This window comes from Typopeltis vanoorti, chromosome 20, assembly GCF_054136105.1.
Source record: "Typopeltis vanoorti isolate ZY-2024b chromosome 20, IOZ_Tvanoo_1.0, whole genome shotgun sequence".
NCBI classification, from domain to species: Eukaryota; Metazoa; Arthropoda; class Arachnida; order Uropygi; family Thelyphonidae; genus Typopeltis; species Typopeltis vanoorti.
Window position 1 is genome coordinate 56037203 of NC_143568.1, and position 22467 is coordinate 56059669.

Consider the following 22467-nt stretch of genomic DNA (forward strand, 5'->3'; position numbering starts at 1 on the left):
ATCTCTGATTGGGTACCAGTGGAGATTGAATTGTCCACTCAGTCTCCGAAAGTTAGATAGGGCTAAACGGCCTCACCTACTCCCTATATATGGGAATAAAAAGACATTAGCTGATTTTTTTTTTTTTTGTGCTGCATGATGGATATGTCACAACCCTTTCAGACTGTATTTGGAGTGTGACAAGCATGTCTGCTATCGCTCTTATTTATATTGGTGCTAGATAAAGTTCTAGAACAGATAGCAATGAAACATACCAAAGGAATATCATGGAAAATAAATAAAACCTTGGGTGATCTAGACTATGCAGATGATGTATGTCTAATTGCTCACAGACATGCAGATATCCAAAACAAACTAACCACATTACAAGAAGAATTACTAAAAGTCGGTTTGAAAATAAATACAAATAAAACAAAAAAAAAATGAGAATCAATGTTAACAATAAGGCACCAAGTACAATTTAAAATGGACAAATCGAATCTGTTTCACATTTTACATATCTCGGCAATGTGTTATCTGTGGATGGATGAGCAACTAGAGATGTTGGCATAAGGATTCAAAAAGCAAGAAGTGCATACGCTAAACTCAGACTATGGAAAATTAAAAATATTCACACAGATACAAAATTAAAAATATTTAATGCATGTATTAAATCAGTTCTTTTATATGGATATGAAATGTGGCTAGTTTCAAAGAAAATACGAAGAAAACGACATTCATAAACTGATGTCAGTGGAGCATACTTCGAATTTGGTAGCCAAGTTATTACTAACAAAGACCTCTGGAAAAGATCAAATCAGTAAAAAGTCAACCTTGAAATCATAAAACGAAAATTTAGATAGATTGGATATACACTTATGAAAGATCATGAAGAAATCTGTCACGCTACCCTGGAATGGAATCCACAAGGCAAGAGAAAGCGTGGCCATCCTAAAAATATATTGAGGAAATCAACTTTAATAGAATGTGATAAGAAGAGTTTTGCTGAACTAAAACAAATAGCAAGGATAAGGAACCAATGGAAAGCATTTACAGACTCCTAATGTTCCTGATGGAATCTGGGGAAGAACTACTACTATTGAACCTCACCTGCCCTCCTTTATGTGTTGCCTGAAAGAGTTATCTCTCAAGAACTCGAGAAATTCATTTTCCTTATTCCCGAATGCTATCTCTTCATTTCAATCTATACTGCCATAATTAAAATCACCCATAATAATTACCCTTTCTTTGTTCACTAATCCAATTGTTTATACATTTCTTCATCACCACCGTCCACATTCTTAGGTCTATAACATCCAACTAAATATGTCTTCCTCTCAACCTCCACGTTGTTACACCACACCGCCTCATAACCAGTGCCACCATTTCTGCCTTTCATGTATACTATATGGGGACTCATTTCCCCTGCTATCATCAGCAGCGCTTCTCCTCCCTTCTTGCCCTTTCTGTCCTCGTGAAATATTTTTGTATCCTTTCATTTCTATTCCTGATGATATACCTAATATCATCTTCATTCAACCATGTTTCACTTATTCCAGTGATTTTGGGAAAAATAAACTCAATCACTGAAACCATTTCATCCCCTTATTTCTGATACTTCTGGCATTTGTAAACAAACAAGCAGATCATTTTTAGGTCTATTGCTAGTCCTATCCAAGCCATGTGTTGGTTGTGATTTTTCCCACCACATGGCTTGGATAGAACTAGTGATCACCTTTATCACCACTTGCGACATATCTGCTCAGTCTCAACTTTCCCACCCACATTGCAATATACTTCATCTTCATACACACATTCAATGCCACTTTCAATATCCATTCTCCCTCTGCCATGTCTCCCTGTCCACCTGAGACCCCCTCCCTGTTTCTCCATTCCTCTTGCATTCCTGTTCTCTTTTCATCTCTCACACTACTACTGTTTCCACTGCCAAGCACTTCTTTCTCTTCATACCACTCTCCTTATTTTTCCATTCACCTCTTTCTTCTTATCTCTTGCATGCATCACACACTTTACTTTCATCCAGCAACTCTTTCTCTGGTATGCTCACTCCAAAGCAATTTAAATGCAACCCATCATGCCTGTATTATTTCATTCTTCCCTCAAACACATGCCATATATATCCACAAACTTCACTCCCTTTTCCTCACACAGCTCTGCTAGCATACCATTTATGATTTTGGCTCTCCATCGCAACTCATCATCATACCTTAGCAACACACTGACAACCTTTCCTACATCTCAATAGTCTTCTCTTCTCGATAGTCTTCTGATATTCGTCCTTACATCCTTCTTATATCCACTTAGATCATTTGTCCCTACAATCACTACTAACTCTCTTGTTCATTTCTTCATGTCCAATGCATTAATTATCCTACTCATACTCCCCTGGTTAGCAGACCTTATGGATTCTTTCACTATCTAGCCCTATAAATATGGAGTCTCCTTATACTGCTATCCTAGAATATACTCATCTCTTTTAATCTTTTTTTTTTTTTTTTTTTCATTCTGTTCTCTTGCACACGTTTATTAGTTTCCACTAGACGTCTAACATCACTTTATATATTGCTAATTTCAGTTATCATTTTCAATAACTGTTTCATAAACTCTTGCATTCCAACAATTTCACTCTATCACTCCCACAATCTCACTACCTCTTATTCTGCTGCACCTTACTTCTGTTTCCTCATTGATATTTTCTTTCGCTCCCTTATCTCTGACTTTCGCTTCTACATTTTTGCATTCTTTCACTCCCCGTGTTCTACCTCCACCAGCTATAGGCTGCAAAATATCACTATCTTGTAAAATCCCCTTGTGCTTGTTTCTATTATATTGCCTCTTCTTTATCTGTATGTTCCTCAAACTATGAAGCCCACATTCCCTCACTGTGCTCTCGTGAGCAATTTCATTGGTCAGTTATCTTGGTTATCTAGCTGGATAGTTTCAACTATCACTTCATCTCCTTGGAATCTTGATTCCAGATCTGCTTACAAATAGTGCAGATATGGTCTTATTTCACCTTGTGAAGTGGGGGAATAACCTTTTTCTTACAAATAGATGTTCTCTTTAACAGTGCACTTATCAGATGCAATGAAGTTACCACCTTAGGAATATGCCACACCTGAATTTTTAACTCTATTAATGATATCCCTATTTGTATAGGAATTGACGTCATTGACTACTTGCAACAAATTCCGATTAATATAATTCCCTTCCCACTATATTCTCCATCCAAGCATAATCTTATAATTGACAACATTGAATTGATTTCATTGTCATTGACCTACATTATCAGTCTTCACATTAACCTGGAGAAATTTTGTAGTAGTTATGTCACTTGTCCCTTATCGCTTGCTCTAACATAGCATCATCAACAGATAAGTGCAAACGAGTGATCATTATGGGAGATTTTAGCTAACTACTAGAGTGGTATAAATTGAGAAGAGGAAACAACATGTAGCAAGGGAATGAAATTTCTAGAATTCTTGAGAAACAAATGCCTTAGGCAACATGTAGGTGAGAAAACATAAGGCCCAAGAGTTTTGATTTGGTCCTAGATCAGATCTAATAACTGTGTTATCTCTGCCACCAGTTGGAGAGTTGGACCATTTAGTCTTGACTTGAGGGATGAATAGATATATAAAAGTAACTAGGAAAAAGAAATTATGTGGAATTGTAATGCAGGTTATTATAATCATAGAAATCAACTTGGAGCAATTCCATCGATGGAAGGCCAATATATTACCAATGCATAGGGAACTAGTGAAGAAATATTTATTAGCAGCACTGGCAAGTTGTATTCCTTGAGTGAAAGAAATTGATTTAGTGTAAAATATGACTCATGACATCAGATGGGAACTGCAGATGAAAAGAGGTTATGGAAAAAGTATAAGAAGGATGAATAATATAAGATTCAGGCCAGAATGGTCACTAGCATGGTAAAGAAGGCAAAACTTGAATATGAGAAGATATTAGCCTTGAAGTCCAAGGAAAACCTGAAGAAATTCTTTTATGTGGCCAGTAGGAGAAGAAATGATTGTGGAAGAATTTACATTAGTAGATGAAAATGTGAGTACAGTGACTGATGCAGACGACATAGTGGAGTTTTTAAATGATCACTTTATTGTTATATTTTATCCTAGAAAATAATGTTTTATTACTAGAGTGATGGAAAGGGTTCAGGGTATGGAAGTGGAAGAGGAGAGTTTATCACAAATACGAAGTACTCTGGATGTCAATGAAGCAATGGAACTGGTTGGGATTTCAATTTTTGAGGCAATGCACTATGGAACTGACAACTCTTTTTCTTTTCAGTGAGAGACTGGCTACAGGAAAGGTGAACAAGAAGTGAAAGGAATGAAAGGTAATGAAAATGGCTGTACCTTACTTTCATTTACACTGGAAGATGAGGAGGACAGTATTATATATGAGCATCAACATGGATTTGCCAATGGGTATTCTTGTTAAATAATCTAATTCCTAGCATTTCCTAAGTAACGAGCAGCTGATGAGGGATACTGCCATTTCTTAGCATTATATACCTGTACTGTTACGAAGACATTTCACAGGATGCCACATAAGATGATATTTAAACCCATATGCTGTAATTTAAATATCAGATTAGTGAAATAGATTGGGGGTTGATTATCTGATAGATAGCAGCCTTATACACAAGTGAGTGGTATTAAGGAAGCATAAAGCCACAGATGTGATCCCTAAGGACTCAGTATTGGAACATAACTTAGTATCATTTAACTTTTATATGAATGACATTCTCAATGAATTGTAGGGAAATATTTAGTTGTTTACAGGAATATAAGTTTAATGAAAATGTAAGCTCTTGAAGTTTGGATCCATTGATCAGAGATTGCATACTTTGTTGAAGGAACTGTATTAGAAGTAGTGGAGGAGACGAGGGACCTTGGATCTGTGATTTAAAAATTTAAAGTGAAGGGAATATATTTCAAAGTGGTGAAGGTAGTCCCGAGTATTGCTGCAATTCTGAGAGGGATGCTGACCAGCAGGGGCAGAAGAGAGATGATTCCATTCTATAAAGCCCTGATCAGACGACACCTAGATTATTGTGCTCAGATTTAGTGACCAGATTTATTATTATTGCACCCTTCATGAAGTCGCACAAACATTATGGGAGGTTCATTCAATGCAAACAAAGTTTGTATCTGAACTATTTTCAGGATTGGGCAACTCATATATAGAGGATAATGACTTCACATCACTAGCTCCCAATGATGAGACCTCAATAAAGGTTGAAACCAGCTAGGTAGTGACCCTTTCAGTAGTGTCACTTCCCACAATGCATAGCATTATGGAAGGGTCACTACGTAAATCCACAAAGATATGTGCTTCGCATTATGGAATACTAAGGCAAGTGGTGTGAAGTCATTGGCCTCTATATATGAGTTGCCTAGTCCTGAAAATAGTTCAGGTATGAACTTTTGTTTGTTTACACTTGGATAAAGGATTAAACCAAGAATATAATTTCTTGGCATCTTTAATTTATAGTATAACTGAGTGGAAAACTTCCATCATCTAACAACATATTTATCATACCAAATCTTAAAATCCTTAATACTCTTTGCATTAACATGTTCTGGTAATGTGTTCAATTCATTTCTCTTCACCACACTCTTGCATAACTTCCAGGAATGGCCTCTGGTTTTTCCCCTCTTGCCTTCTACTCTTTTTATAATCCCATCTGGATAAATAACAGATAAATTTCTCTCACTAACTTAAATGTCTTTATCATATCACCTCTTTTCCTCCTATCTACCAAACTCAGCAATCTACATTTCTTCAACCTCTCCATAGCCAGCTATGGAGAGGTCGAAAGTTCTGATATTGTCTTAGTTACTTGTCTCTGGACCCTCTCCAATGTTTCCACATCACAATGAAAACTAGATGACCAAATTTGAGCACAATAGTCGAAGGTGGTCTAATTGGTGCTTTATACAGTGGCACAACCACTATGATGCGCTCTCTTTACAACCCTTGTAATATACCCTCTAAACTTCAGTCTACTGTCAACCATCACTCTCAAATCTCATCCACTTCCTGCAGTACAGCACTGTCAATATAGTACACAACCTTATATTTCTGCACTCCAAAATGCAACATCTTGCCCTTATTAATATTAAAACTACAACCTCACTTTTTTGCCCAAGTGAAAAGTCTATCAAATCCTCCTGAAGGGAATTAACATCAGCAATGCTACTTATAATTCTCCCCAACTTTGCATCGTCAGCAAACAACTGAAAATCCTCAGCAGTCCACATGATTTTTCATTTACAAACAAGTTAAAAACAGGAGCCCAAGAACAGAATCCTGGGACAATTTGAAGGGGATAAAATAACCATGGAGAGGGTGCAAAAGCAGATAACAAAAATGATATCAGGACTGTATGTATTAACTATGAGGATAGACTTAAGGGCATGCAAAGTTTTGTAGATAAGGAGAGGTAATATGATTGAGACATTTAAACTATTTGGAAGTGGTTACAGGTTGATATTTGGGAGTTTTATGTAATAGAGCCAGGACAATGGCCATTCCTGGAAGTTATGAATGGAAGTGATGAGTGAAATGATGAGGAGTGGATTTTTTTGCACATAGGGTAGTTGGACCATGGAATGTATTGCCTGGGAGTGGGATGAAAGTACAAATGGTGGATTAGTTTTAGGAGTGTTATGATAGGCTTAGAAAGTTTTATTATTATTATTACCCCAAGACCTCATGGAGTCAAAGACTCATCTGGGAGGTCCTATTATCACACACACATCTCATCATACCGAGCCTTAAACACACTCAAACTCTTGCAGACATCACACTCTCAGGCAAGGCATTCCAATCATTCACAACTCTGCACGAAAAAAACCTGCCTCTCACTCCCCTACTCACATCCTCTTTATACAGTTTCCAGGGATAACCTCTGGTTCTCCCCTGATCTCCCACTATTCTCTGTAGAACTTCTCCACCATTGATCTTATAACAACCCCTTACCAACTTGTAGGTCTCTATCATATCTCACCCTCTTCCTCCTCTCCACCAGACTCTGCAAATTACATCTTCTCAATCTTTCCTCATACTCAACATTCCAGAGGTCAGAAACTGCCTTAGTCAGTCGCCTTTGGACCCTTTCCAACATCACTTCATCCTTCTGAAAACCCGGTGACCAAATCTGGGCACAATAGTCCATGTGTGGCCTAATCAAAGCCTTATACAACGGAACAAGAATCTCCCTACTTCTACATGTCAGTGTCCTCTGCATCATTCCCAGAAGTCTTTGTGTTGTCTTCACAATTCTGGCTATGTGTCTCCTAAATTTTAGATCCTTATCCACTATCACCCGCAGATCTCTTATTTCCTCTACCTCCAACAATATATTATCATCAAGCATAAATTCTGCATCCCATCTTTGTTTTCCAAATTTTAAAACCTTACATTTTGCAACATTAAACTCGCATCCCCATTTCCGTGCCCAATCACTCAATTTATTCAAGTCTTCTTGCACGGCCACAACATCTTCGCTACTCTTTATGGTTCGTCCGAACTTTGCATCATCTGCAAACAACTGAATATCTCCATCCAAATCTTTGCCAATATCATTAATATACAAGTTAAATAGTAACGGCCCTAAAACAGACTGGAGAAGACTATAAGAGAATTAGAACTGTGGGAAGAAACAAAATGTACAATCATACAGCAAAGAATACTCTTAATAAAGCAGCAAGAAAGAAAGATTGCAAATCTTGTCAGAAGAAGAAGCTATTTAAACAGCAGAGGAAAGAAGAAAAATGAACTTCAGAGAAACAAAGTAGGGTTAGACAACTGAGTGAAGATTTCTAAAGATGGGCTAGGAAGATGAGAAAAAACATCTAAACAAAAGGTGCAAGGAAATTGAAGAAAGCAATATTATGGGTAGAACAGGAGATCTGTTTAGAAAAATAAATGTTACAGGTAAGTTTATCCCTAGATTAGGAGTTGTAAAAAGTAATTAAGGTAAATGTCTGATGGAAGAAAAAGCAGTAAAAAAAAAAAAGATGGAAAGAGTATGTAGAGTATTTGTACAAGAAAGATAATACTGTTGAAGGAGACTTTGAAAGGAGAGAATTTGTTGAGGAACCCATGATAATGAAAAGTGAAGTGATATCAGTAATGGAACTACTGCCAAAAGGAAAAGCTCCAGGAGCCGGTGGTGTGTCTGTGGAATTATTGAAAGCAGCTGGGGATGAAGCAGTGAATATATTGACTGAATTTTTCAACCGGTTTGGAAGAAAATATACTGGCCAAGAGATTGGAAAACATCAGTATTCATCCCAATCCCCCAAAAAATCAAATGACAGAGATTGTAATAATTATAGGACCATCGCTTTAATTTCACATGCAGGTAAAGTTATGCAGAAAGTGATCCAACAAAGGTTGGAGCCATATGTGCATAGAAAAATATCACAAGAATAAGCAGGCTTAAGGAGAGGTAGAGGAACTAGAGACCAAATAGCAAACATGAGATGGATTATGGAAACGACAAGAGAATTTCAGCTGTAAGTATTCATTTGTTGTACTGATTATAAGAAAGCTTATGATTATATGGATCACAACAGATTGTGGATTGTAATGAGATCAATGGGAATACCTGAAAGTCTAATTCTCTTGAAAAGAGACTGTATGACAACTAAGAAGCTTCAATAAAAATAGTCTTTGGAAAAAGGGGTGCAGCATGGTTGTATACTGCTGCCTGACCTTTTTAATATTTATAGTGAATATATTACGAGAATGGCTGATTTAGACAAAGATCCTACTGGAATTAAGACTGGTGGCAGGAAAATAAATAATTAATATATGCAGATGATACAACCCTCATAGCAGAAACTAAGCAGTGGTTGATTGTGTTGGTTAAGATAGAACATTAACAAAAGTCAGGCTTAATTTAAACATCAACAAAACAAAAGTGATGGCTTCTGGCAATTTAAATGAATTTATAATAGAGGGAGATAAAATAGAAATCATTGATAGTTATGATTTACTGGGGTCCAGAATCAGAAATGATGCTAAATGTTAAGATGGGGAAAAAAACGATGTTAAACCTGGCAAAAATTATGAAAGTAAGAGCTGCAAGTAATGCCCGAAAGTTAGAATTGTCAAAGAAATGTTATTTCCAGTAGTGATGTATGGATGTGAAATTTTGATTATTAAGAAGAAAGATAGAAAGCAAATTGATTCATTTGAATTATGGGTGTGGAGGAGACTATTAAGAATCTCATGGACTGCTAGAAGGTTTTAGAAAATATGACAGAATGCTCCTTGGTGGCAATGATTGCTAAACAGAAGTTGATATACTTTGGACATTAATAATGTGAGCTGATTAATCATTGGAAAAGGCAGGAGAAGAGAAGAATTGAGGGAATGAGAAGAGGAAGATCACAAATGAGTTGGATGGACAACATAAAAGAACTTACCAACTTGAATTTACAATTGTTGAAAGAAAGGATAAGAGGTTGAGTGGGATGGAGAGTCTTTTGTTCACAAGATCACCAAGAGTTGAAAATGACTGGATGGGACATAACATGTTGGGTTTTTTGTTGATTAGTGTGGACCTCCTAACAATGGGTGCAGTGTTGTGACTCCAAGGTAAAAGCAATAACAACAAATAAATGACAATATATTAAATCAATTTGCTATTATATTAATATCAAAGTGCAAATATGGAGCTGGTTTGAATATATGATTATTTAAACAGAATGAACAGTTATACAGCAGCAACACAAGAAATGAATTTCAAACTAGTGTCATAAATATGTAATTGCACAATTTCTGTTGACCTGGAGTAATAACAAAGCACCTAGGTAATATCATAATTTTCCAAGATTGTAGTAATAAGATGCTTCATATTACTATACGAGGGTGGTTTGAAAAGTTCTCGCCTAACAATGAAAACAAAATTTATAATTTCAAAATTATAAATTCTGAAAAATAAAAATAAAAATATTTTTATTTTTCAACATAATCTCCCTTTATTTTTCAATATAATTTTCCTTAAGACTAAAATAAAAATACATTTATTTTAGCGATGCTCCAGCGCCATTATCCCATCCCTGTAGTGGCTCTCAGTAAGATCTGCAAAATACCCCTCTACAGCTTCAATCACCTCTTGATTCGAAAAAAAAACACTGACCAGCGAGGAAGAGTTTTAGTTTTGGGAACAGATAAAAATCAGATGGAGCCAAATCTGGGGAATACGGTGGATGTTCCAACAATTCATAGTGCAGATCCCTTAATTTTCCCATTGCTAAAACACCTTGTGGGCAGGTGCATTGTCCTGATGAAAGATGTTTTTTTCTTCTGCAAACAGGGTCTTTTCTCACAAATTTTTTTGTCTAGTCTGGTTAAAAGATCAGAATAATATTTCCCAGTTATTGTTTTATCCTTTTCAAGATAATAAACAAAATCGCATTCCAAAACGCTGATGCCATGACCTTTCCTGCTGATGGAACCGACTTTGTCTTCTTTGATGTCAAACAAATGGCTTCTGTCCATTGTTTTGACTGCTGTTTGGATTCTAGTGTGTAATGGTGAATCCAAGTCTCATCCATAGTAATAAATTGATGCACCAAATCAATTTTATTCTTGTTAAAATGCTCCAGGCATTGTTCAGAGATTTTCACGCAAGTGCTTTTTTGATCTGCTATGAGCAAGCACAGCACCCATCTTGCACAAAGCTTTTTCATTTGCAGTTCTTCATGCAAAATATATCCTACGTGTTCTTTTGAAATGCCTATATTCTCAGCAATTTCATGCTCTTTGACTTGCTGGTAATCCAATACCATATTGTGCACTTGATCAATGATTTCTGGTGTTACATTTTTTTGGACGTCCTTCATGTGGATCATCTTCAAGGCTGGTATGGCCATGTTTAAACTCCGCAGCCCATTTCTTAATTGTCAAAAAAAGAACGAAAAGAGTGCCCATAAACTTTTATGAACTTGAAATGAATTTCTTTTGGCATTAAACCTTCTTTCACAAAGAATTTTATAACTGCACAGTACAATTTTATCCATTTTCAGGGATACAGATAACACTTTTGCTTCTGACAGCTGTATAAAACAACTACTTGATAGAATGACTTGCAATTTCACATAAATGCCTATGACAAATGTACAAACTTAGACAAAAAAAAAAAAAACTCTTCCTGATGGTGTTGCCATCTATGGTTGAGGCCAAGAACTTTTCAGACCACCTTGTAATAATTTTAATTTAGACTGTTTGAATGTTATATTTTAGTAATATATTGGTTCAAGTTTTTGCAGAAATATATCAGTTTTGTTTTAAAATAGGTTTGATAAATTAAATCTTTTGAATTTATTATTTGTTTTGTTAAATTTTCATTTGTTTGATTCATTTTTATATCAATTTTATTACAAAGGCCTTAAGGAGTCAGGTCACAGACTACAACATGATGTATTTTTTGATACAATAAAATTAAAACCTTCCACCAGCCAAGACAGTATCAGACAGAAAGCTCTAGAGAAAGAGATAAATCTTCGATATTATGAAGATGGATGTGTAAGTTTCAGAAATTATCTGTGAACAAAACTGTTTTTTGACTGTAATGATCTATTTAGACATGATTTGCCATAGCTTTTGCCCTGTTATCTTTTTCAAGAATTAAGTGATGTAGAGCAATATGTACATTCTCATCTCTGATGGAAAAAAACTAGACTTTAATTAAATAAAAATATTTGGATCAGTGCTAAGTTTGCTAGTAGTAATCATTAATTGTTAATATCATTAGATATAATTTCATTTTATGTTGGTAATATCATTAACAATAAATGATATAAATATCATTGTAAATGATCTGGTCAATGGGATTTTAACGGATGAAGTAACCTTGGAGAGGATGCAAAGACTGATAACAAAAATGATATCAGGTCTATGCAATGTTGATTATGAGGACAGACTGAGGGCATGTAGACTGCAAAGTTTGGTTGCTAGAAGTCAATTGAACGGGGTGGGAGGATATGATTGAGATGGACATTTATGCTGCTGAAGAGTTATCAGATTAATGCTGATGAGATTTTTCATATGGAAGAATGTGGGGAAGGAAATAGGACATTGGGCCATCCCTAAAGTGAAGGGGTAAGAAGTAAGTTTTTCCATGGAGAGTGGTAGGAACATGGAATGCATTGTATAAGAGGGTGATGAAAGTGATACGTTAGACTTTGTATTGATTAGTGTTAACTTCCCATGATGAATGGGGTGAATCCATGGAAGTTAAGAAAATAATAATGATGGTATAGATACTTAAAATTGCTTGTGCAATTTTAAGGATCTGCAGTGTATGAACTATCAGTATAGTTTATATACTTAAATAAATAATTACGGAATTAACTCACATAAAATATTATTTATTAGTATAATTTTCACCTGATTATCACAGGCATCTTCACTACAACGTTGAACAATAACTGACAATTCCAAAAGGTGCCACCTAAGTAGCTAATGCAAGATAACTAAAAAAAGGTCATTAAATTTCCTAACTTATTAAAAAAAACTTACACAAAATAAAAAATAAGTAATTAAATCACACACACACAATTAAAAAAAGTTAGGAAAGATTAGCTGATTTAAAAAGTACTATCGCCCACAAAGGGGATAGACTAAGACCATCTGATCTGTTTGTTAGGGGAGTGAAGTAACGTTTTACGTGTTTCTTTGTAAAGGCATTCCTTGAGCAACCGACTTTTGTGAAGGACTCTTGTCTTGTTCCAATGAACTCTGTCTAGAGCATGGGAGATAGCATGCTCTGCGAGTCCAGACTGTTCAGGTTCAATGTATTGAATACGAGACTTGTGTTCTTCTTGCCAAATAAATGCAGATCTTCCTGTTTGTCCAAAATAAGATAACCCATAGGAGCAAGGAATCTGGTAGACACCTGCATAATTGAGATGTAGAAGTTTGTCCTTTGGAGAAGTGAGAAAAGTGGATAAAAGAGAATAGTATGACAGGAAGGGTAGTAAGCATGTTGCCTAGGTATGACTTTGGTGAGATGAGGCAGAGAGCAATGATCATGAATGGTATGTTGGCTGAAATATGCAAGGAGAGGAGAGTACAGTTTGTTAATGTGTGGAATGAGTTTGAAGGACGAAATGAACTATATAAGAGAGATGGACTGCATTTGAGTAATTATGGTGTGAGTCGTTTGGGGAGACTGCTGCTGGAAGGTAGAGAAGTGAGTAGAGAGAATGAATCAGATCAAGTGGGAAGTGATGTGAAGAGCAGGAGAGATTGAAGAGGTGGTTATGAATGGGGAAGTGAGTGGCATGAGTATAGAAAATGAGAGAATGGGTGTGCAAGAGGAACAGGGAAATGGGAAGGCTTAGGGTGGACAGGGGAAGGGATACATAGTGTGAGAAAGGTGGATACTCCAAGAGGATGTGAGAGCATGTGTAGACAGGAAAGGAATGGAATGAAATGACTTGAGATCAAAAGGAAACAGTTGGAATTGAAGAGGATTCTAAAATGAATAAGCAGAGAGGGAAATGGCCCCAGTCAAGCATGGAGAGATCACATCGAATGAGTGGTATCGGTGGAACAAGCTTTAGATCCAGAAATGAGCTGTTGTGTTCATATACAAATGCTAGAAGTATAAGAAACAAGGCAGATGAAAATGGTTGCACTAATTGTGTTTGCTCACCCAAAGATTGTTGGAATAAGTGAGACATGGTTGGAAGAGGACGACATATTCACAGGAATAGAGATGGAAGGGTATCATGCGTGAGGATAAAGGGGTAAAAAGGGAGGAGGAGTGCTATTAATGATAGAGAAAGAGTTATGTCCATACAAAGTAGAGATGCAAGAGGAAAATAGTACCAGTGGTTTTGAGGCAGTATGGTGTGAGATAGAGGTGAATGGAATCAAATACTTGGTTGGATGTTGCCATAGACCAGGTAACGTGGATGGTGATGATAAAGAAATGAATGATCAAATTAGCCAAGCAAATAAGAAAAGGATGATCATATGGGCGATTTTAATTATGGTAGTATAGCCTGGAATGATGAGATAGCAACTGGAAATAAAGAAAATGAGTTTCTTGAGTTTTTGAGGGATAACTACCTTTGACAGAGGGCACACGAGGATTAAGGGTCTTGGATTCGGTCATCTCATCAGAGGATGTAATTATAAATAAGGTATCAAATCATCCACCAATTGGTGAGAGTGACAATGAGGTGATTACCTAGGTGGTTGCCAGCAGTGTGAGCACTCTGTGAGAATTGGGTATATGTGGAACTACAAGGGGGAGATGATTATGAAGAGCTCAGGAGACAGCTTTTGGATGTAGCATAGGAATGAGGTGTTAGCTGGAAAAGAGAACAATGCAGCTTGGGGAATTTTCAAAAACTATCTAGTAGATGCAATGTCTAAATGTATTCCAAGGGTGAGAAGGTTAAATAAGGTAGGTGGGAGATGGATGAATAAAGAGATTAAGCATGCGATACAGAGAAAAAGGACATTATGGAGGCAGCATAAGAGAAGTGGAAATAATTCCATGAGGTTTACAAAAACCAGGCAAGGCGGATGACTTGGTTGGTTAGTGTTGCTAAAGTGAGGTATGAACAGCAGTTGGCTAATGAAGCCAAAAAGAATCCCAAGGAATTCTTTTGATATGTAGCCAGCATAAGAAAGAATGATTATGGAAGGATGACATTGATCAGATAAAATGGTATAAAGACAGCTGTTGAGGAATGTGTAGTGGAGATACTTAATGAACAGTTCATAAACGTCTTTCAATCTTGTGAATGTGACTTCATGGAGGGATTGAGAGCAGTTGATGATGGGAAGGAGAGACTGACTCTAAGTGAGCAAGAGGTGTATGGGGAGTTGAGCAAACTAGATGTTAATAAGGCTGTGGGATTGACAATATATCACCATGTATTCTGAAGGAATGTGCCAGGGAGGGAGTTGACACCTGCCTTGACATATTTTTTTAATACAAGTCACTCGGTTAAGTTCCTAAGGAGGACAAGATTGTGCCACTTCATAAAGGAGGTGATCGAACTCAAGCATCAAACTATAGGCCTATCTGTGTGTCAGGTGTTGTGGTTAAGTTGTTGGAGAAGCTTGTGAGAACTAGGATTCAGAATTGGGTTGACGACAATGGCATTATCTTTGATGGACAGAATGGATTTGCTAAAGGGAGGTAATGTTTTAGTAATCTACTTACTTATTACAATAAAGTGACTGCCTCCTTGGACAGAGGAGAAGAATACACTGTGATATACTTGGATTTTGCAAAGGCTTTTGATAGATTACCTCATGATAAGTTGACAGTCAAACTAGAGCAGATGGGGTTGGATATTAGATTATTGGATTGGAGACTGGCTATCTGATAGGTATCAACAAGTTGTGTATGGGGGAGCGATATCCGGGAAAAGAAAAGTCATGAGAGTGCCTCAAAGGTCTGTTTTAGGGCCATTACTGTTTATCCTGTATATTAATGATATAGGAGAAGATTTGGATGGAGATATTCAGTTTGCAGATGATGGGGTTGGATATTAGATTATTGGATTGGAGACTGGCTATCTGATACGTATCAACAAGTTGTGTATGGGGGAGCGATATCCGGGAAAAGAAAAGTCATGAGAGTGCCTCAAAGGTCTGTTTTAGGGCCATTACTGTTTATCCTGTATATTAATGATATAGGAGAAGATTTGGATGGAGATATTCAGTTTGCAGATGATGCAAAGTTGTGACGAACCATGAAGAGTAGAGAAGATGTTGTCTCCTTACAAGGAGACTTGAATGAATTGAGTAATTGGGCACGAGAATGGGGATGCGAGTTCAATGTTGCAAAATGTAAGGTTTTAAAATTTGGAAAACAAAATGGGATGTAAATTTATGCTTGGTGAGGATATATTGTTGGAGGTGGAGGAGATGGAAGATTTGGGCGTGATAGGGGATAAGGATCTGAAATTTAGGGGACACATCACCAAAATTGTGAAGACAACACAAATGCTTCTGGGAATGATGCAGAGGACACTGACTTTTTACAGTAGGGAGATTCTTGTTCCGTTGTATAAGGCTTTGATTTGGCCACACATGGACTGTTGTGCCCATATTTGGTCACCTGATTTTTAGAAGAATGAAGAGATGTTGGAAAAGGTCCAAAGACGATTGACTAAGGTCGTTTCTGACCTCTGGAAGGTTGAGTATGAGGAAAGATTGAGAAGATGTAATTTGTAGAGTGGTGGACAGGAGGAAGAGGGGGAGATATGATAGAGACCTACAAGTTTGTAAGGGGTTGTTATAGGTTCAATGCTGGAGAAGTTCTACAGAGAATAGTGGGAGATCGAGGGAGAACCAGAGGTCCTTCCTGGAAACTATAAAGAGGGTGTGAGTAGGGGAGTGAGAAGCAGGTTTTTTTTTTTCATGCTGAGTTGTAAATGATTGGAATGGAGTTTGAGTGTGTTTAAGATACGGTATGATGAGCTGTTTATGTGATAAAAGGACTCCCAGGTGATTCTTTGACTCCATGAGATCTTGGAATAATAGTAGTAATAATAATTTTTCTGATGGGGTGAAAGGCAACAAATATATTTAGTGGTTTTAAAACTTTTGCTATATGTTCAGTAATGATTATCATGTATAGGATAAGAATAAAAGCTATTTCTTCTGTGTTTGAAGAGAAGAGATACCAAAAGTGCTCAAAGCTCTTTTGATGAAAGAATTCTTGTAACCATTGTTATAAGATAAAAAAGTGGAAATAATATGTTGCAATTCTTTCTGTAATAGCTCATCTGAAGAACATAAGGAGTGGGCCTGATGAACCAGTGTTTTAATAGTTCCCATCTTTAGACTTGGATGGTGATGAGATTCAGCATGGATATAATTGCCTGTATGAGTCTTCTTCCTAAAAACTGAGAAATGTAGTCAATTCTTCACCAATCCATCTGGTTGGTGAAGAATTGAAAGATCTAAAAAGGTTAACTGCTTATTTACTTCTTCCTCTTGGGTGAATTGGATCCTTGAATGAAGTGCATTTAATTTAGAGAGAAACTGTTGTAATTCATAAGAAGAGCCATTCCATATAGCAAAAATGTCATCTACATATATGAGCCAATGAGTAGGTCTAGGTGAAATGTTGTGAAAAATACGTTGTTCAAAGTGCTCCATAAAGAAGTTGTCGGTTGGAGGAGAATTAGCAGGAGAAATTTGTTGCTATAACTTGTTTTTAAAGGGAAAATAACCAGAAAGTGTTACGAAATCAAATATTTTAACAATAGACTCTCTCAGTAACTAGCCCTCTAATTATGGAGTCTCCATATACTACTCTCCAGGAATCGCATGTCACCATTTTTACTCTATTTTCTTTCCTTCTGTTGTCTTGCACACCTTCATTAGTTTCCATTAGATGTCTAACATCACATATTGCTCATTTCATTTTCAATAACTGTTTCATTAAATCTTGCATTTCAACAATTTCACAATCTCACTATCTCTCATTCTGCCACACCTTACTTTCATTTCCTTATTCATACTTTCTTTTGCTCCCTTATCACTAACCTTCACTTCTACATCTTTGCATTGTTTCACTCACTTAGTTTCTCTAGCTTTCGTTTCATTTCCGTTTTTCATAACTTTTTTTGTAACCTTCGCTTCTACCTCCTTGCATTCTTTCATTCTCTGTTTCTCTAGCTTTTGTTTCATTTCTGTTTCTTTCATGTACACCATCTATTTGGCATTCTTTGCATTGTGGTCCAACAATATAACGCCCTTCCGACATATCCATGCTTTCTCTCATCATTGTCATTCAATTTAGACTAATAAATCTGGCAGAATTTGCACTAAAAATCACATGGACGTGCTTCATTATCAAAAATAAATTATAAAACCCTAAACTTCATGAAACACTACCAATTATTATTCAAAAAAAGCACTTATCTTTCTGGAGCTCTTTCTGACATTATACATCTTATGGCCCTCTGCCTCCATAATTAATATTTCTGTTGAATATCATTACTTTAGCTATCTTTTCAATTCCAAATTTCTGACGGCTTTTTTACATGTTGTGTTGAAATATATATATATATATACCTGTTTGCATTCCTCTTGAATGTTTTCTTCCACTGTTCCATCACTGTTTATTTCATATTTTTTTCAAAATAATTACTACAGTCATCTAGAGCATTATCTTCAGTTTGTGTTATTTATCATCTTTGATTTCATTAATAGTACTTTTTTTTTCCTATTTCTGTGCTTTTCAATATTCTCCAGAACATTTTTTTCCCCACCTTCGTCATACTTCTATATTAGGTGAAAAAATTGATTGTTTTGACTGGAACCAATGATCTGCGAGGTGAGAAGTATTGCATGAGAATAGATGCGAGAGTTATTAGAAGAAGCAAAAAAAGAAGAGCAAGAAGACGAAGTTTGTAGGTCTGCTGCCCTACTATGATAGTCAAACTGAGAAGGATGGTGATGATTATTATTATTCCTGACATCTCCAAGGAGTCCGAAGACTCATCACGGGAGGATACCAACAACTGTCTCAACCACTACATCGAACTTCTACTACGAATCATCTCCATCAATGCCATCTATCGCCCACCACAACTAGTATTTTTTGTCTGTAAATTGCGTGTGTTCTGAAGGGCCGATTTGTCTGTATGCAGGATGAAAAACCAGAGTTTCCGGGAGAAAAAACCCTGCTACCTCCGTATGAGATCGGCTAATTCACCTTCGATTGAAATCGTCCAGATAAAGATAGCTAATGAATCAATATGTAGGTTGTGCAGAAGGAATGATGTAGAGTTGGCGGACCTATGAGTAATTCTAAAGGCATGACTGATCCTTCACTCTTGTGAATGGTCGTTTTTGTGTTGTTAATATATTAACACAAATGATATTGCTTGATTTTGCAAAGCTGTTTGACAGGATGTCACATGGAACTCTGATATGCAATCTGTTACAAATAGGGATGAATATGAAAGTGGTGAATTGGATAAAAGAGCAGCTGATGGACAGATACCAAAAAAAAAAGTAGTATGTGTAGAAGCAGAATCCAGGAGAAGGCAGGTGACCAGTGATGTACTGCAGGGAGCTGTGCTTTGACCACTGCTGTTTCATTTATACATAAATTCAGTTGTTTATTGATGATGATGCAAAGTTGGATAGGGTGATAGTTAATCGAGATGATATAGAGATTGTAGGATGATTCAGATAGGCTGACAATATGCACAAAACATAATGGATGTCAATTTAATGTGGAAAAGTGTAAGTTTCAGTAAGGAAGTACCGTGAGTAGACATATTACTTACAAATATAAAATAATGGAATTAACTCACGTAAAATATTCTTTATTAGTAGAATTCAGATGGTAATCTACAATTCAGTCTATAGGAAGGAGACTCATACAGGCCATTACATCCATGCTGAATCGTATCGCCATCCCAGTCAAAAGGCAGGTACTATAAAAACACTGTTGAAAGTTTATTTTCCACTTGGTTAGAGTATAATAAATTTAGTTTAATCCTTTATCCAAGTGTGAGCAAACAAAGTTTGCTCCTGAAAGTATCTTCAGGACTGGGTTAAGGTGGTACACACCAGGGCAACTCGTTGCAAAGGTGGAGCAAGCTACCAACACTCCTATCCTAGTATCTCCTATAATGCAAAACACATCTCCTTGCGGATATGTCTATTGTTATGCATTAAGGGAAGGTGTGTACCACCTTAACCCAGTCCTGAAGATACTTTCAGGCGCAAACTTTGTTTGCTCACACTTGGATAAAGGATTAAACTAAATTTATTATACTCTAACCAAGTGGAAAATAAACTTTCAACATCTTTCTCTAAATCCAGAGTAATTTATTAAAAAAGGGTGGCACACCAATTGGCAATTCCTATAGGTGGAGATGACCTGCTAATGCTTCTGCCTGATATCTCGACTTGGGCCTGGCTCCCACTGAAGAGACCTCAATAAAGGTCGAAACCGGTCTGGGTAGTGGCCCTTCCCTTAATGCATAACAATAGACATATCCGCAAGGAGATGTGTTTTGCATTATAGGAGATACTAGGATAGGAGTGTTGGTAGCTTGCTCCACCTTTACAACGAGTTGCCCTGGTGTGTACCACCTTAACCCAGTCCTGAAGATACTTTCAGGTGCAAACTTTGTTTGCTCACACTTGGATAAAGGATTAAACTAAATTTATTATATAAAAACACTGTTCATCGAGCCCACTCCTTTTGTTCTTCAGAACTATTACAGAAAGAATTGCAATATATTAATTCCTCTTTCTTATCCAATGGATATAAGAATTACTTCATAAAAAGTGCATTGAGTAGTTGTGTTTCAGCTTCCTCTTCAAATACAGAAGAAATAATGTTTAATAATTTTTTATACCTATCCCCCATGTGCAAGGCGTTATTGAAATCATTGCCAAAGTGTTAAACCACTAAATATTTGTGTTGCCTTTCGACCAATCAGAAAAATCTCCCACATCTTGGCTATCCAGGTGTCTACCAGATTCCCTGCTCTTGTGGGTTATCATTTTTCGAACAAACAGGAAGATCTGCTCTTATCTGGTTAGAAGAACAAGTTGTATGTATATTCAGTACCTTGAACCTGAACAGTCTGGACTTGCAGAGCATGCCATCAGCACTAGACATAGTTCATTGGAACAAGACAAAAGTCATTCACAAAAGCCGGTTCCTCATGGAACGGCTTTACAAAGAAATACGAACCATTACTTCACTTCCCTAACTTAAACAGATCCGATGGTCTACGTCTATCCCCTTTGTGGGAGATAGTACTCTGTAAATCAGCTAATCTTTCGTAACTTTTGTAATTGTATGCACATATATAGTTTTTTTAAAAATAAAATGTTTAGGAAATTTAAGGACCATTTTTAGTTATCTTACTTTAGCTACTTAGGTGGCGTCTTGTGAACATGTTGGTTATTGTTTAATTAGCCTTTGTACTTGTACTGATGATGTCTGTGATACTCGGACAAAAATTTTACTAATAAAAAATATTTTACGTGAGTTAATTCTGTTATTATAATTGTAAGTGGAAAAGTAAAGTTATGCATTTTGGGATACAAAGATTACAAGGTTTGTACCACATTGAGAGAACTGTACTTCAAGAAATTGATGATGCCTGGGATTTGCAGTAGTGGTGGTATGGTTGTTGAAGAATGCACTAGCAAGCAGAGATAAGGGAGTTATGATTCCTCTTTATAAAGCCTTGATACCACCACATCTGGGTTACTGTGTTCAGGTTTGGTATCTTGGTTTTCTTAGGGATGAGGAAGTGGTGGAGAGGATCCAGAGGCAAGTGACCAAGATGGTGAGTGGTCTGTGGAATGCTCCCTATGAGGATTGATTTGAGGTTTTGTGAATTGCAAAAGTTGGTTGATAGGTGGAAAAAGGGGAAGGGGAAAGAGGAGATGATGGAAACCTTTAATTTACTTAAAGACTTGTAGGATTGATATAGCAGAAATGTTTCAGTACTTTACTAGCAGGGACAGAACAAGAGGTCATCCCTGGAAGTTGGGTAAGAGTGTGGTTAGCAAAGGCATGAGAACTAGATTTTTCACTTGGAGAGTGAATGAATGGAATGCCTGAGTTAGTTGTGAGTGCTTTGTTAATGGTTTCGAGGAGGGTATGATAGATGTGATGTTGATACTTTGGGACTCTCACAGCGAGTCTTAGGATTCTATGGAGGTGCTCATACAATAATATTTTTTCCTGCCTTTCCAAGACCTTTGTTTGGCTACATTTATACACAGCTTCGCAAAATTTCTTGCAGTTTCATCTGTATTCTCTTGAAGTATCTACTGACATACTTACTAGGGACATTGAATATTCTTTCACTTTTTCAGGACCTCCTCTTTAACTTCTTGTGACCTCCATGAAGTTCAGATTTTTCTGTAATTGTTGTCTGAATATAATATCTTATAGGTATTGTTTATCATACACTCACTTGCCTGTTTGAATCTTTGTCTTGATAATACCAATTATGTACTTTGCTAGTACATAATTGGTAGTAGTTTGCTAATACGTCTCCCAATTCCACTATTTTTCTAATGAAACTTCTTACGTTGATAGTATCTGTCTTCAGTTCTGCCAGTTTTAGTTTGTTCGAGTGGCTGACTTTACATAGTTCCTGTTTTTCATCAGAAAACCAGTAAGGGCACTGGTTGACTAGGTAGTAACCTGACCAAAATGATAGAATAATATGTTGTGTCATCATTTTGTTTTTAATATAAACCAATTCAATGTACTACTAGTGGAGGCTCATGGCTTGAAACCGTGGGGGCGCTGCAACTTTGGAAATATACATACACTCTAAGTACAGTGTATACATGTTTAGATAAAATATCAAAATTATGGTAAAAAAAAAAAATTAACATGAAAAAATATTGTTTATAATACAGTTTGGTATAATTCAAAATTACTTA

General features: G+C 36.5%; 1 protein-coding gene across 1 annotated transcript in view; it reads left to right on the forward strand.

The window, feature by feature from the left end:
* LOC150095455 (glycine dehydrogenase (decarboxylating), mitochondrial) overlaps positions 1-22467 on the forward strand; it is a 649342-nt gene that overhangs the window by 286209 nt on the left and 340666 nt on the right. The window contains exon 10 of the mRNA XM_090410555.1: positions 11432-11571. Within this exon, the coding sequence (XP_090266681.1) occupies positions 11432-11571 (140 nt within the window). The remainder of the gene's footprint in view (positions 1-11431; positions 11572-22467) is intronic.